We start from the raw sequence: 17528 nt of genomic DNA on the forward strand, positions 1-17528 counted from the left end.
AGAGAGAGAGAGAGAGAGAGAGAGAGAGAGTGAGATATATCTCTTATCTATCTCTCTATCTCTTTATCTATATCTATCTCTCTATCTCCATCCATCTCTTATCTCTCTCTCTATCTCCATCCATCTCCATCCATCATTATTGTAAATAAATAACTGACCAAAACTTGCAGCCTCGGGTTCAGTTGACTCCTCTTCTGACTACCTTTCTGTTGGCTCCAGTTTGCATAAAGCTTGTGTTCATATTTATAAATCTGCCATCTTAATTTACATAAAAAAGTTACATCTGGTCCTCTGGACATTCAAAAAAAATTAAAAATTGTAGAAACGTTTCGTCTTTCATCTGAAAGACTTCCTCAGTCTGAGGTGCTGTGTTCAGCTCAGTCTGATAAGTGTTGAACACAACACCTCAGACTGAGGAAGTCTTTCGGATGAAAGACGAAACGTTTCTACAATTTTTAATTTTTTTTCATGTCCAGAGGACCAGATGTAACTTTTTTAGATTTTTCTACCTGGATTATGGAGCATGCATCTGGACATCTTAATTTACATTTGTAAATGCAACACTAAGCGGCACATCGTTTGTAAGATTATATGAGAGATGCTGATTCCTGTAAAGTTGAACTCACCATATCACAAAAATCTTCCAGTAAAAGTCTTAACGCAGCTAAAACCACAGGTGTTGTGACGGATGGTGCAAAATAGAAGTTGTTCATGTAGTTTTGTAACTTCTGTAAAAATCTCACTTAAACTCCGAGGGTTTGGAGAAGGTCAAGACATAAGCTGATTTGGTTTCACTCCTCCACGTCTTCCACCTTCTGCTCGGCCTGCGACCATCTGCTGCTTCTTTCCACGCCCTTTTTTTACTCATCCTCTTCTTCATCTTAATCCTCGTCTTTCTCTCCCTGTTCTTGCAGCTTTGTACCCCAATTTGGAGGAGCTTGGAACGTACATGGGCCTGGCTCTGAACAGCGATGAAGTCCAGAGGAACCTGGCCCTTGTGCCCGTGGCTGACAACGTAAGCATCTCTGAGAAGCTTCATGGTGCATCAGTAATGTTTTGTGCACAACTTTGCCAGAAAGAAGAGAAACAAAGCACAGAATGTTTTATTACAAAAATATTTCATTGTTCCTCTCCCAACCCTGATGAGGCTTCAGAGCCGTCGGCTGTGTGATCCTGGAGGTCCACACAGCTCAATGACTCACTGCAGGCCCGCAGCGGTGTGTGGGAGAGCGTGAGCGCTGCACTCCCCCCACACACAGTGTGTGTGTGCATGTAGATCGTGCACAACCTGAGCTCGTCAACAAACTTTTCATCATCTGTGAAGTCTGTTTGCAGAAACATTCACCCATGTTTCCCATTTCCTCAATTTTAAAGCATAATTTAAATTTTCAAGCGCCTGAAGCATTCCTGGTCACATTCACTTCAAAAGTAATTTTTTTCACATATTTATATTTTGATAAACTCTCTTATGTTGCATTTTAACCCACTTCCACCTGCTCCACAGCAGGTGGCTGTTCCCTTCAGCTCAGGTGTGGGGGCGATGGTGCGGCCCGTGACGGGGGCAGACGTGGGCATAAGGAGGGCAGAGATCCGTCAAGGGCTTCGAGAGATCATCCTCTGTAAGGACCAGGACGGGAAGGTGGGGCTCCGGCTCCGTTCCATCGACAACGTGAGTCAGCATTTTTCATACTCGTCTTACTGCACTGTCATGAATTATTCAGGACGGACCGATAGTCGTTTCACAAGCCTCCGACCACACGGCTGCACCTTCAATCTTTCACTCTGAGGCTCAAAGATCACTGAAGAGACCTGGAAGAGCTAAACTACAAGACCCGTCCTGCAGCAGTCCTTTCAGGAGGCTTTATACGGTCGCTCAGCCTTCTGTGTGGAAGATACGACTGATCCGTTCCTGAACACGATTTGAATGAAAGTTAAAACACAATATGAGGTTTAAGTTTTAGAATTACTCTTAAGTTTGAGGCTTTACGGCATCGTATCGGTGACGACGGTGAATGTTTTGTTTTCAGGTTGTTTTGTGTTTCGATCCACTCCAGAACAGTTTTAACACCACGCAGAGCCCTGATCATTTGATTGTTGGATAATATCCAGCGTAACCTTTTCATAGCCCGGAAAGCAAGTTTTATTGAATTTTATTTGCCTATTTTATTTAATTGATAGTGACAGACTTTGACAAACATTCACAGTCATGTGCACATTCTTAATATTAGTTTTCATGCAGATGTTGCAGATGTGTCACGCTTGCTCTAAAGCTAAACACAATTTCGTTTTTGTTTGAGGGTCCCCATTAGCAGGCCTGTTGCGATAAAAAAATCAATTAATCGCATGATAAATGAAAATTATCAACCTCGTTTTCATTTATCGGCTTTATCGTTTCTTCGTGTCTCTCTCTACTGAAGACACTGGACGACAAAAGGCTCAACTCCAGCGCTCTTCACTGACCCCTCCCTTTCTCTTTTCTCTTTAAAATCCATTTTAATGATCCAAAATTGCGTTTTTGGATCATTAAAAACAACTAAGCTGAGAAGCTAAGCTACGAGCTAAGCTAACAGGCCGACCTCAGGAAAAACCTCCGTCTTGTCGAAGCTCCAAAATTCACAGTTAAAACCCGCGCCTTCGTGTAAAAAGTTGTTTTTCCTCTGCAAAAAGAAGCTGAGAACTTGTTTACTGATTTTTTTATTTGTGTGAAATATTCTATGCTAAAGAGCTCAAACCACACCGAGTGTCCACCATTTGGAGAACTGAAAACAGCCCATGCCGTGTCAAGGGGCCTCCCTCCCATTTTACTTAAAGAGACACGCTGCTCGCTCCCTCACCATCCATCCTTTGGTTCAAACAGTCTTATACCAGTGGTCAATAAAAAAACAAATTAACCAACATTTCTTCTTAAATTTGACAATTATTACTAATTATTGTAAAATTTCAAACAATATTATCGTTTATCGCAATAATTTCTGAGACAATTAATCGCCCAGCAACATTTGTTATCGTGACAGGCCTACCCATTAGAGACTAGAGATTAGAGACTATTCTTCCATGGGTCCACACCCACCTTCTTCTTCACGTTTTTCTTGCTCTTGTTCTTCTTCTTGTTCTCTCCTTCTCCTCCTTCACCTTCTTCAGTCTTTTCCCTCTTCAGGGTCTCCACACTGAGTCCTCCTTCATCTCACTCTGTCCTCACTCCAACTACCTCCATGTCCTCTCCAACTGCATCCATACATCTCCTCTTTGTCTTTTTCATGGCAGCTGCATTTCTAACATCCTTCTTCCAATATAACCACTGTCCCTCCTCTGGACATGTCCAAACCATCTCAGTGTGTCCTCTCTAACTTTATCTCCCAGTTGTTCAACCTGTGCTGTACCTCTGATGATCTCATTCCTGATCTTCTCCATCCTTGTCTCTCCTGAAGGAGAACCTCAACATCTTCATTTCTGCTACTTCCAGTTCTGTCTCCTGTCTTTCTGTCCATGTCTCTGTCTCCAGACCATACAACATAGCTGGTCTCACCGCTGTCTTGTAAACTTTTCCTTTGATCTTTGCTGACACCCTTTTTGTTTTGACACTAAAAACTTTGCCCTCACACACATGGTTCAACATTAATTTAACATTCGTTAGTGATAAACATCCTAAACCTTTACCTAAATTCCTCTGACACATTACACTGAATTATTGAGATGTTTCTACTTGTTTTAGTCACAATCTGTGGACCACGACGCTCTTTGATCTATCATAACTCCCAGCAGTTTGGCCTCTTTAACTTCTATTCTTCTATTAAAGAAATATGCAACATTTGAGTTGAGTATAAATCGTTTTTTTCGTCCTCCGGTTTCCTCTCGGCTGTTTCTCTCTCAGGGCCTGTTCGTCCAGCTGGTGCAGGCGAACTCCCCCTCCGCCCTGGCCGGGCTGCGCTTCGGGGATCAGGTCCTGCAGATCAACGGGCAGAACTGTGCCGGCTGGAGCACAGACAAGGCCCACAAGGCTCTGAAAGCTGCCGCTGAGACCCGAATCGAGATGGTGGTCAGGGACAGGTGAGGAGCACCTGCCTTTTCTCTCATCGTCAGGGTGGAGATGAGCGCCGTAAACGTTCATTTTGAGTTTTTGTTTAATTTTCCCACCTGCTTTTCTCCTGCATCAAGACCATTCCAGCGCACCATCACCATGCACAAAGACAGCTCCGGCCACGTGGGCTTCATCTACAAGTCTGGTAAAATCACCTCCCTGGTCAAAGACGGCTCCGCTGCTCGTAACGGCCTGCTGACCGAACATTACATCTGTGAAATCAACGGGCAGAACGTCATCGGACTCAAGGTCAGACTTCTTTTGTCGTGTTTCTCCGAAAGTCTTCTGTATCTTCTTTAATAGAAGTTTGATGACGTTCTGTTTGGTCAGTGCGAGGAACGAAAACAAGAAGTTACCGAACGCTACAGGAGTCGAAAGTCAGAGGCTTTAAATGTGACAAAATCCAAAACTGAAATGATCATGAAAAGCTTTCTGTCTTCAGCCCGTCTGTGCCATGCTGAAGGTTTTAATAACTGTGAATGTTTATGACGTATTCACACTATTGTGATCCGTTTTTCTTCTTTATGTTTCTCGGTACAATTCTCCTCCCACAGTTTTCTTCTATTTCAACAAATCATAAATCAAAACGTTCAGCTCTTTCAGGACAATCCTGCTGTGACTTTTGGTATTGGTGCAGCTTTAGCTTTTGAAATATTTAGCCTTTTCTGCCATTTTTCCTCATAGAAAATTAATTGAGCTCATTTTACATCCTTCACATCTTTAGACCTGTTTACAACCTTTTACTGCTCCTTTATATTTTGTTCTGCTTCAGCTTCTTTCAGCTTCCTTGTGCAAATTTAAACTTTTTTTCAGCTACTTTCAGCTGTTTTGTGCTTCTTTCAGATTCTTTCAGCTAACTATAACATTTTTGTGCTTCTTCTAACTTCTTTCAGCTAATTTCAGCTTATTGTATTCCTGTCAGCAGTTTTTGGCTAATTTCAGTTATTTCAGCTGTTATAAGCAAATTTTAGCTTTTTCAGCTGATTCAACTTTTTTGCACTCATTTAAACTTTTTTCAGCCTAATTCAGCAAAAATTTGCTCTCGCCACTTCTTTCTGGTAATTTAAGCTTCTTTCTGCCTTTTTAGCTACTTTCAGCTGTTTTTAAAATTTTTAAATGTTTTGCTAATTTCATTTTTTTTTTTTTTTCAGATAATTTCCACTTTTTTGTTTTAAGCTCTGCTTCTTTCAGCGTAATTGGAAAAACGTGTTCTTTCTGCTTCCTTCTGCTAATTTAAGCTTGGTCTAATTTTTCAGCTAGCTTTTTTTTTTATTTTTTTTTTTTAGCTAATTTCAACTGTTTTCAAATAAATCCCAGTTTTTCTTGGTAATTTCTGCTAATTTCAGCTTGTTATGTTCCTTTCAGCTTATTTCTGATAATTTCAGCTTTTCCTCCTATTTCAGCTACTGTTTAGCTGTTTTTATGCTAAATGTAGTTTTTTTGGGGCTAATTCCACAATCTTGGAGCTCATTTTAGCTCTTTCCGCTTCCTTCTGGTAGTTTAATCTTCATTCTGTCTTTTCAGCTACTTTCAGCTGTTTTTTTGTAAACTAATTTCAGCTTTTTTTAAGCTAATTTCCTAATTGTTGTTCTCATTTCTGCTTATTTAAACCTAATTCAGTAAATATTTGTTCTTTCTTCTTTCTTCTGTTGTTACCGTATGCTTGTTCTTGCATTTCAGCATGTTTTAACTAATTTCAGCAGTTTTTCAGCAAGTTCTTCTGCAACACTGCATTTTCACAGGAAACGCAGTTTCTCTAGTTATTTTTGTCTATTTTTGTAATTGTTTGATCGTCTTCACGTGTGGAGAAATGACGGAAATTAATGAAACGACCGTTTACGTTTTAAATACCGGACTCAGATTTTTACACAACAATGTAGAAAAACTGTAAATCGCCCGCGTTTGTTTTTTATATTGTTGTTTCTTTGTGCTACATCTTCCAGGATTCTCAGATCAAGGACATTTTGAACACTTCTCCAACCACCATGACGATTACCATCATGCCCAAGTTCATCTATGAACACATGATCAAGAGGTAGGACCGAAGTCGAGGCTTTCATGACACGACTTTTAAAAATTTATCAACCAAAAAAATCCACTACATAAAAATTCTGTTTCATAACACAAAGTTAAATCAAACTGTCTTTCATAGTAACTGTTTAAAAACTCATATAATTCCTTAATAATACACAAATAATTTATGTAAGGTCTTCTAGCACTACTTTTGTGTTCAAAGATTTACTGTAAGTCTAAAAAGACTCTGTGTTCACGCCTTTTTGCTCAGTTTAAAAACATATTTTTTTCTTGATCTAACTGCAACATTTTAGTTATTTGTGTCTGCACATTTAAAAATAGAAATATAAAAATTCAGTAGCAGCAGACGTTTTAAATGAGCTAGATCAGTTTTGAAAGCTTGGTGCTGTATCCGTCTTTTTGTTTCCCGTCCCGGAGCAAAAAGGAGGAACTGGAATGAGCGAGGCACAGATTTTTATTTAGGTACGTAGCTGCAGCTCTTACAAGAAATGTTCCTTTTGACAATTTGGCTGCCACGTCAAAAATCCAAAATGGCCACAAAAATACATACATGTAAACCGACCACCCCATCATTTGAGGAAACTTTGCTTTCTAGTTTTTATATTGCTTAAAATTAGTTTCCTCAAATGATTGGTTGGGGTGGCCAAAGTTTAAGGTGGTCAAGGCCACCACTGGCCACCCCCTGGCTCCTCCACTGCACCTGGTGGTGGATAAAGTTGCTCCCTCCACTCGTCAGGATCCGTCGCTCTGCTCTGCCTCGGACAACAACAATAAAACCTCCCTCTTCTTCTCCTCAGGGTAACTCCTCCACTTGAACATCTCGCACCAAAAACATTCAGGTTGACCTCGTTCCCCGTTCAACTCCAGTCCAGAAAAACACTCATCTGCACAACTACAAACATTCACTGTTCAAGTCCTTCAGCAGCGAGGGACATCGGTGCACCGCTTGTTTCTATTAAATTCACTTCATTGATGGATTTTACAGAATATTTGCATCCTCACCAAAAATCTCACTTTTTTTTTAAAGTGTGAATGAGTTTTAAGTTAATCGTTTTATTTTCTGTATCATTTGTAAAAGTTCTGAACAGTTTAATCTGAGTTTAGGAAGTCACTTTACAACGTTCGTTTATTAAAAGTCTTGGAAAAATCGAATTATTAGAAAGAACTCAAGTAAAAAAACAGAAATTTTAATGTTTTTTTTTTTTACATTTACATCTTAAATAATAGTTAAAAATCTATTTAGTTGTTCAAAAAGTCCAAATGATGAAATGGAGTTTCACCACCTGTCATGAAGGTTTTGTACATTTTGTTTACAGAATTATTCTACGATTAAACAAATCACAATAATTTACTGTTGAACTTTAAAAAGTAAAACTGTTGACAAACAAAAGCTGTGAAGAGTAAATCAGAAGTTTGCTCCTTACTGTATTAAAAGTCAAAATAGTGACGTTTAACCAGTGTTGCCAGATCTCTAGATAGAAACAAGCAACCAGCTCCATGAAAAAAAGCCCCCCAATAAAAGCCCACCTGGCAACCCACCACATTGTGTAAAACAGAGTCATATAAACATACATTTATTATGGCATTACACGTAAACAACAGCAAAATTATGCTAAACACTTTGAATAACATACTTTTAAGCTCCGATTAAAAAAAATACATATTGCATATGTAACAAATATGTAAATCATATTTTTTCTACATATTTTTAAAAACAAAACATCCTGATATGTGTGTGAGTGGAGCCCCCCAGTGGTCGGCCACAGTATGAGTGTTTGTTTGGGTGTGCGCCTGTCGCCGAGAGGATAAGCAGGAAACGGGGGCTTGGAAGGGACAAACTACCTACTACCACTCGTCTTTTGCTTTATTGTTTGGAGCTGGGAGATGATCAACTAGTTTCACTCGGAAAGAAAATCGATAAATGAGCAACTTCACGCCCAAAAAATGAACCCGCGACTCACAAGATTTACAAGTGACTTTAGAAAAAAAAGCCTAAAGTCGCTTATAGTAAGCCGACTGCATTTAACCTCTGCATTCTTTTTATTTATGACTCCACTGTTCAGTAAATGCCTTTTTTGTTTGTCCAAAAAAGTCCTGAGAGTCTTCAATGTTTATTATATAACATATTACTTATATTAATTTATTTTTCCAGGATGTCCACCGGTCTCCTGCGGTCCTCCATGGATCACTCCGTCCCGGAGGTGTGAGGACCAGGAACTGTCAGGATGTCTACAAAACAGACTTTTCCTTTTCTTCTTTAACTTTGTCTCTCTGTCCTCATATCAAACTCGTCCTAACGTACATCTCCTTCATCTTCTTCCTTTATACCTTTAACGTTTTTAAAATGCCTTTCGTCTCTTTTTCCTCTGCGAATTCTTGACTTTTTCTACATTTTATACATCAGATCTGTCTGCACGTTAACAGTTTAGTCTGCTATGTTGATCTCTTTTGCGTTTTTTTTTAAATTCCAGATCAGAACATTTAAATTTTTTCTGTCATTTATTTTCAAACTTGCACAAACTATCATGAGTCCAGAGCTTCCTCCTCAGTGTGGAGATGCGAGTCGGCGTCACGCTTGTTGAAGGTGATCGGCAGCCGTCAACGTGCGCTCCCAGTTCCTGCGCACGTCCTCTTTAAACGAGCTCGACCAACAAAGTCTCATAAGATAACTCTGGCCAGTAGGAGTGATTCACCCATTATGCTGATTTTAGTTTCTACCGAATGCTGGAAATTTTTTTTAGCTTTTTGAAAATGTGCAGTCGCTGTTTTCACGTCGAAGTCACACGTTTGTAGTTTTCCGTGTTCTCCGAGTGATGGCGACCAACCCCTGCTGCAGGGGTCTGCAACCTGCACCTCCGGGTGACCGCGACTAAAGATGGCACCAACCTGAGGAATGCTTATACTGCTTGTCCTTTTGTTTTGCACATCGTGCACAAGATTCCTGCACCACAGTGCAAATATTTTGGGCTGCAGCGCTGGTTCTCTCTAAAACTTGTTTAAATGGCAGATTTTCTGCAGCGCTCACGACGTTTCATACTTGGTTTATTCAGCTTTCTAACACCCGTAGTTGTTCTACAAATCAGCTTTTTAAATAAAACTGGCTCGGTCCAAACTGCTGTAGATTCAGATGTTACAGGTGTGCACATCACATCTGTTCTAGATATTAAAGCATCAAAATGAGGCTTTGCAAAAACACGCAGGGAGTTCATTTTAATGCGAACAGTAGAAACGACTAGTTTAAGAAGAAGAAAGTTGCGATTATAGTAAAATATCCAGGTTGTGTTTGTTAATGAGAGCTGGTTCACGCACACCTGACCAAAAAAAGTAAAATAGAAGTATAAAAAGTCAGAGATGTTCTTTTAAGACATTTGGCTGCAGCTTCCTGTTAATTTAATTCTAACTGGGTGATTAAAATTCATACAGCGCGTGTTTCTAGGCGTCGAATGGATTTTGCGTCTCTTCGCGTGTAGTTGTTAAAAATGGCGGTTTTGAAGGTGAAGGTTGCAGACTCCTCCTCCCCCTCCTCCTCCGCGTCGTCTCAGCGCTCCAGGGGAAGTCTCCGAGAGGAAAATGATGCTTGTCGCCCCTCGCAGCTGGAAGAGTCCAAGCACATTTTCTACGACCGGTTGCAAAGTGTCGTGTTTCAAGCGGTCGCGTTCAAGGGAACCGTTGTATTATTTGATAGGGGGGCCTGAGCCGGGCCGACCCACTAAGTGCACTTTTCATGACCTTTTAAAAAAAGAGGTTCCTGCGTTCATTTCAACAAGTTTCCCTTTTTTATTGTAAAAAGTGTTTGTGGTGCCTCATGCTGATGAGAAAACCCCTTAAAAAGTCCTGTGTATGAGATACAGACAGCAGCTGGGACTTGTTGCTGAGAATCATTTCCACGTGGACGGGTTAACGTGAACATGCCCTCCCCAGCGTGTCCCCCCCCCCCCCCCCCAATGATGAGCACAGACTGAGCAGAGCTTACACTTGTGAATTTCTACTTGTTATATAGAGTTTCTCCTTTTATTGCTGTTCAGATGCATGTACTTCTTCGACTCTCTTGGTCTGGGATCTGATGAGAAAAATAAAATGCTGTCGTTCTGTAAAAAAAATATTAGAAAAAAAATAATCTAAAAGTTTATATACGAATGTAACCAAGATGATATTGTCAAACAAATAAAGTCTTTCTGCTCACTTCACCGTTGCTGTTTGGATTTTAAACTGCGCTCAGGCGGAGTGGTAAATGTTTCTGCCTGCTCCTCTGTTTGTTTGTACTGTTAGCAAAATATCTCAAACTACTGGACAGATTTTACTTTAACCAACCGCTGCTTGTACACCTAAAACTGAAGAACGGAGTTTTTACACTTCGGGAGTCTACGTTAAATGTAATAAACCAGACAAACAACAAGTAGTTCCTCCATGCTGTTTTAATACATGTTTTTTCTTCCTCCATACAGTGAGATGGGAGATACAGACTACGTGTTTTACTGTACACTCTACTATTGCACGTAAAATAGTTATTTCACGTAATGTTTCCCAAATCTATTAAATATGTCGACTTTGATTCTGCACAGGCACATCTGCGGGAGCTCGATGGTAAACTGGACCTCTGTACACGTCGGATGAGGAATAAAGTATCGGATGTATCGTTAAACCACTGCCACGCACTCCCGCTAACATCAAACGTACGAGTCTGGTCAAAATTTAAAAATAATATTTAAGACCCTTTGAAGTGGGGTTTTGTAGAAAAGTTGTAAGAAGCTTTTGGCTTCTCCAATCCCAGGTTGATAAAAATGAATTTGAGCCTCCTTAAAACGACTGCAGTTTATTGTCCTTCGCATCACGTGGTACATGAGGTGGAATGAAATTGTGTACTCAAGGTCCCAGTTACACACAAAATAACAAAAATCAAAGTATTATAAAAGAAACCGTACACGAGGATCTAAGATATAACCTAAACCGTGATAATACACTATAATAAGGTGTATTATTATTTTTAATAAATATTATTGTATTCTACTTAATCATGTGATTATTTGCAAGTGCAACTTGCAGCAGCAGCTAGTTGTGTCACTTCCTGTGTGGCCTGGGACATGTCTAGCAAAGATCCACTTAACTAAAGACAGGACCGGAAGCTTGAAGTTGAAGTCACAACGGATGAGCGCCCCCCAGTGGCAGGCAGCAGTACAGTGTTTTAAGCTCCGCCCCTTCATGTAAACAAATGGGTCATTTTCCTGACATAAAAATATAGGTATTCTAATATTTTATTTTTTCAGGTGTCGGTTTTTGTTGCTTCTCAGAGTTATAATATAGACCCCCCCACACACACACACGCACACACTCCTTTCACTGTGTGTATCTACTATCGATTGATCGATAAATGTAAATATTATACTGTAATTTTCAGACTAGAAGCCGCTACTTTTTTCACAGGCTTTGAACCTCGCTGCTTACACAATGCTGCGCTCAATATATGGAATTATTATATATATATATTTTTGGAAGGGCTAACAAGCTTCATGCCGCCAAAAACATGTCTCTTCACACCCGGGTGCCCAATACACATCTCTCTCAGGGGTGGGTCCTCGTGACTCAAGGAGACCTGTGTAAATAAAAGTTTAAAAAAAAATCTGACCAATTAAATTTCCTGATATGTCACAGTGAACCAATGAAACTTGGTTCCATAACGTAGACGCCTGCGGCTTGTAGACCAGCACGGCCTACATATGTACAACTCTTTTCCCTTTTACATTTAATGGGCGTGGCTTATATTCAAATGATCAGGTCTCTCTTGTAAATGAGTCCTCGAGGCTCAATGGGATTTACTTGTCTAAATAAAGGTTGAATGAAAAGGTAATTTTATTTATAACTTTTTTTAAACCAGGCAAATCCCAGTGAGATCACAAATCTTGGGCCTGCGGGCAGACATACATATTTTTAGACTGTGGGAGGAAACCGGAGTACACAAAGAAAACTTAGACGAGGAAGTAAAGAAAAGTGTTGCAGTGTGTTGGCAAGTTGGGAGGGTGTGTAGCAGGCGGGACTTTTACATCGAGGGTACAGTCCCGCTCTCAGGATGTGGGGCGAACATGGCGGCAAAGAAATCCCAACATAGTTCGTTTTCCATTTTGAACAAACGGAAATATATGGCACATTTTTTCCATCTTTAAAAACGCTGACCGGCAAATAAAAGCAAGAACAGATTTCTGCCAAAATAACCACATGATGCAAGTTTGATGGTGACGTGAAGGTTTTTGCATTTTCATGAACCGCTAGTTTGAAGATTGGAGCCAACTTTAGTTCATAACTACGATCCGTTCAAAAAATGTATCTACACCAGGTAAGATATTTATTGCTCATCACAGAACCCCATCTCAAAATGTCCAAAATATTTAAGAGTATTTAGCACACTGTATCATGAAAATATTTATGTTCAAAACCTTGTCGCTTTGTTTGAGGCCTCAGAAATGAAACGACATTTGTTTTGACCTGGACGTGTTTTATAAGTTTCATATTTATTGTAACGAGAGACTCGGTGAAGCAGAACCATCGTTAATTCATTCATTTTGACCACGACAAAAACTTCAAATGAAGCTCGAGTGTGCGGTCAAACAAAAAACCAACAAACAAAAACTCCTGAAATGATCAAAAAGGCAGCAATAATTGTACTACATTTTATGCTCTTCTATTTTAGAAAATTGAGTTTTTGAATTCTTCTGAATATTTCCGGAGTGCAACTAGTGAATGTTATTCACACGGAGCAACAACCTCGCACTACAAGAACTTCAACAACAAAAACAAACAAAAAATTACACGTTGCTCAAATTTCCAGAAAGTGAGTCGTCGCTTCTCTGCATCACAAAGAAGAATTCAATAATTTATTTAGCTTTTTGTTTTTGGAGGGTAACAACTGGAGGAGCGTTGGATCAGACTTTTTCCTGAACATTAAAACACACACAAAAATAAAAAAAACACTTATTGCTTTACTGTGATAAAATTATGAACACCTTAGAGCAACATATGAATAAAATGATTGTACAAGATATTTACATAAATTAAAAACTCAGCATTTTGAAACAAAGACTCGTTCAGATAAGGCATGTTCTGCATCAGTTGGCCTAAAAACATTCAGTTTTCACACAAGGCCTCAAACCCAAATAAATATTTCACAAATAAATTAAATCCTTCAAACTCCCTAAAAATGTAAATCTTAAATCAATAAAAAGTAATCTGTCGGGACTTTAGAGGCTATTGTTCAATAATAGATGATGGTCCTTATTAAAATGATCAACTCAGACGAGCACGTGACGCAGATTAACTCTAAATTGTGCATAGAAGTAAATTTATGAGCTTTAAGATCATCCCAACGTCATGCTGGCCTCATAGATCCATCTTGACTCTCGGCTGCATCACCGTTCGTCACATCGACCTGTGTTTAACACTTTTTGATCTTTTGTTTCACATCCTCACAGAAAGGCGGAGGCTGCCTCCCACGCTCAAACGTTTGCAACATATGGCTTCTTTCTCATCGTTTTGGCCTCCTGGTTGAATTCATCCGCACAGTCGGACGATGAGAGCACAACAAATGGAACGTAGCTGAGCAAACTGAGCTAAGCGTCGTTTACGGCGTTCATTAAATCCTTTCATGGATTTCAGTAAGAGATATGATGATGATTGTCCCTGACAAGAACTCATTTTGACCACAAAGCATCACAACTCTCCTGCCCGCCGACTTTAGAAAACATCAAGTTTGGAGGTTTGCACAGCTACGCTGCAGGGTGGATGTGAGACTTTGCAGAAATAATGTGGTGCTTTAAGCTTTGAAGGATTGACTTGAAATATTTTCTTCTTATGAGATCAGAACTGTATCGAACACCAGAACAGTCGGGATAAATCAGTGGACATAATGTTTTGGATATACAATCTGTTGCTTACAATGTATAAAGTGAATAAAAATACACTATAATAATAATAATTAGGGATGCACAATATTGTATTTTTGGCTCATATCCGATATGTTAAAACTTATTTGGCCGATAACCGATACAGATATTTTAGTATACTTTACATTGTCGGAACATATTCCTCTTATTTAGATTATTTGCTACAAAAATTGTGCAACAGCTGTAAGAGCTGGTGACATATATTCAGTAACAGCCATATGCATAGCATGTTAACTTATATTAAATGAAAAGTGTTAAATGTTATTTATTAGCATGAGTCACCTGCGACGCTGTCTCACTTGTGGAGGTTTGTTCCAGGTTCCTATAGCTGCAGCGTGGGATCCTCTGGTGCATGAAGGACAGACTTTTTAAGATCAAAGTTTTTGTCTATCCATTGTGCCAAACGTCTGTGGTAAAACTCACCCAAGTCGTGCTATCGTCCATTAGCTTCTCAGTGACGTCGGAAATGACGGCTTGTATCTCGGGTAACGTTACGTCGGACAAATATCTTGGACTGGGGACGATGTATCGAGGCTCAACGTAGTCCAGAAATCTTTGGAATCCAATATCCTCAATGAAAAATAAAAAATAAACTTTCACGCCACCGACATTTTGACTTCTTCCTCTCCGCCGTGATCAGATCATGCAGGCACACGTGGAATGGCCGATGTCCGATATTTAACTTTAACGCTAATATCGGCCGATACGATTGCCGATAATATCGTGCATCCCTAATAATAATAAAAACTTTAGGCAACTAAAATCAGAAGATCCCATCTTTATGTACTTTAGATTTTAAGAAGTTTTCATTAGTGTAGGTTGTCTCTTCTGAGAGGTCAACGTTCATCGTTTTTTTTAATTCAGCTTTCGTTTCTTTGCAGATGCTTTGAAAAAATCATCACGGTTTTCTTTCATTTTCACCGTCAGCTCCTTGAATGTGAACACCGCCTTCAAGAAAGTGCTCCAGCTCAGACGGCCTGAGAGCGTTTTACCTTTGTATCCTCCGATATCGTCAACTCGTCCCAAACAGACACAGCTTGACCGACGAGATTTTAAAAAAAGGAATGTCACTCTGATCAAAGTCCACTCTTACAAATCATGAAAATACCATTTTAAAAAGAGCTGCGATGAAAAGATGTCACACGAAGTGTCCGTTAACGTGTTCCACTGAAGAGATCTTTTGTGAGATGATCCGTTAAAGACAAGAAGCAGCTTTTTTATTTTTGTGATGGATAATTCTTGTAAGCTGCACTGGAAACACACTGACCAGAGTGACAGGTAAGGACTAGCTACAGCACAAGAGCAACAGGTTGAGCAGAAATATACACGGATCACAGACCGAGCACAACTCACTTCATTCAGATCTACATTAAGGTGTCACACTGAGCTACTGTGTTAGTTTAATATCAGCTTTCTGTGACTGCAAGAAACGACGAGTAGAAAAAATTCCCCCTGAAATCCGATGAGCTACTCTAACAGCTACCTGAAATTAAACAAACAAACAGATTAAGAGCTAAATAGGCACAAAATAGATATTTGAGTTCACACATAAATCATAAACTCGTTTACATTTTGAATAGAAACTATATTTTTTAGAAATTTTCAACAATCCAAGCTTGCTCGTTGCTTTGCTAAGCTAACTGGAAGCTAACCAGAAAGTCATTCATGCGTAGGACATGTGTTAATGCTAAGATGTTTCTTTTTTTTTATGGTAAGTGACAAAATAAGCATTTTAAACGGTGACTGTAGAATCCAAACTTTGTGCACGAAGAAGAAACAAAAAAAAACAAAAACAGATTAGTTTGAGATTCAGTCAAAACACAATCAGGGTAGAAACACAACCAAGTCTCACGTCATCGGTCGTCTTTGTATTTTCTGAACCAAAGCCTCACATCAGGCATATCATTTCAGAAACAGAACAAAAATAAAAGGACAGCGATTGAAAAACATAAAAAAATTAAATAAAAAAACAACAACCCAGCACTCAGTTTTTACAACGAAAGTCCAACATCATATATCGTGACCTTCAGTCGTTAAACTGCGAGTTTTCAAACTTTTTAGCTTCTGACTCCCAAAACACCAACGGCAAAGACTTGTGGCCCCAAATATTTTTGGTTGAACGACAAATATTTCCATAAAAATACCAAAAAAAAGAATAAATTCTATACTAATATTTTTTATCTTTTTTTTTAATTTAGTTAAAACATGCTAGAATAAATCATTTTGACATTTGGTTTGTTTATAGAGATTATCTCAGGACCCCCAAGTCTGCAGACCAACAGTGGAGTCTTTGGAAACCAGTGCTTTAGATCGAGGAGTTTTGTCCTTTCAACTCATATAAATCCACAAAAAATAGTTTTGTTTTTTTTAAATTACTTTGTGTTAACAGATTGTTCTGCACATGGCATACAGGAACCTAGTTTGGTAGTTTGTGCCCACTGAACGCCTTCCATGTTGGTTCATTGGTACAACCAGCAGGTGGCACCAATCAATCTGCTTTTAAAGACTGAATATAGACCAAGTAAATTTCCATTTAATTTTCTTATTCTTTAATGTACTAATGCAGCAGCTTTAAAACGTGCAAAGCGATGCTTCATTCCTCCAAAACATGGCTCTTCATCCCAGGACATGTCATATCTACTGTACATCTAAAGTTAAATAAATCTGCACTTCTCAGTCTATTTTACCAACAGTGCATTAAATCCCATATAAATAGTTTGTAGACTGAACTTTAGGATTGTGAGAAGTTTCTAACAGGTGATGTTCAGAAACAAGCATCACATTTAATCTTCATTTCTGGCCATGCTCCTTAGACGTAAGCTTGGAAATCTCTTGGTTTTTCTTTGAGCTTTTGGAGAATGCAATGAGAATGCATCTTGCACGGTGATGTTGCCGCAACAAAGGGTGTCCTGTCATTTTCCTGGTGGTATAGAATTTTCTGGGGTTGTAAAATGTACTATGTCACAATAAACGGCCAAGCATTAAATGTCAGGAATCAAATATCAGGGATATTTTTTTCTTGAGTTCAATGTTCACCCATCCATTCATGACATTCTGCTTGTTCTGGAGATGGGGTTGTGACCCCTTTAACAAAACATTCAGTGATGTCTTCTGGAAAAATCTGTAATGATTTGAATTTAAATTACACCTGTTTTTTTTTTTTTGTAATGTCTGTACACATTTTACTTGGCATAAAGGATGGACATCTCAACTGGTTTTGGCTTTTATGAAAAGAGACTCTTGGGTTGGTTGTGTTTCTACCTTTAGAACGTACCTGAGTTCTGTGTGATCAGTGAAAAGTGTCTGCAGTTTAGGATTAGAGTGGATTTTTCCACTGACATTGGTCAATAAGCAGTTTGTCCTAACTTTGTCATATATGTACTTACTCTTATATGTTGTACCTATACTGTATATACACAATGATCATGGCAACATGTCATAATCAATGACTGACAGACCAATAAATATTTTCCCTGCATTTAAAA

The 17528-nt window shown here is 39.1% G+C and overlaps 1 protein-coding gene across 1 annotated transcript in view; it reads left to right on the forward strand.

Moving 5' to 3' along the window:
• Positions 1-10280, forward strand: part of sdcbp2 (syndecan binding protein (syntenin) 2) — a 21970-nt gene extending 11690 nt beyond the window's left edge. The window contains exons 4-9 of the mRNA XM_037685038.1: positions 915-1015; positions 1505-1669; positions 3872-4047; positions 4156-4327; positions 6022-6113; positions 8265-10280. Of these exons, the coding sequence (XP_037540966.1) occupies positions 915-1015; positions 1505-1669; positions 3872-4047; positions 4156-4327; positions 6022-6113; positions 8265-8319 (761 nt within the window). The 3' untranslated portion in view covers positions 8320-10280. The remainder of the gene's footprint in view (positions 1-914; positions 1016-1504; positions 1670-3871; positions 4048-4155; positions 4328-6021; positions 6114-8264) is intronic.
• Positions 10281-17528: the final 7248 nt, after the last annotated feature.

Source organism: Nematolebias whitei, chromosome 11, assembly GCF_014905685.2.
Source record: "Nematolebias whitei isolate Nwh7 chromosome 11, NemWhi1, whole genome shotgun sequence".
NCBI classification, from domain to species: domain Eukaryota; kingdom Metazoa; phylum Chordata; class Actinopteri; order Cyprinodontiformes; family Rivulidae; genus Nematolebias; species Nematolebias whitei.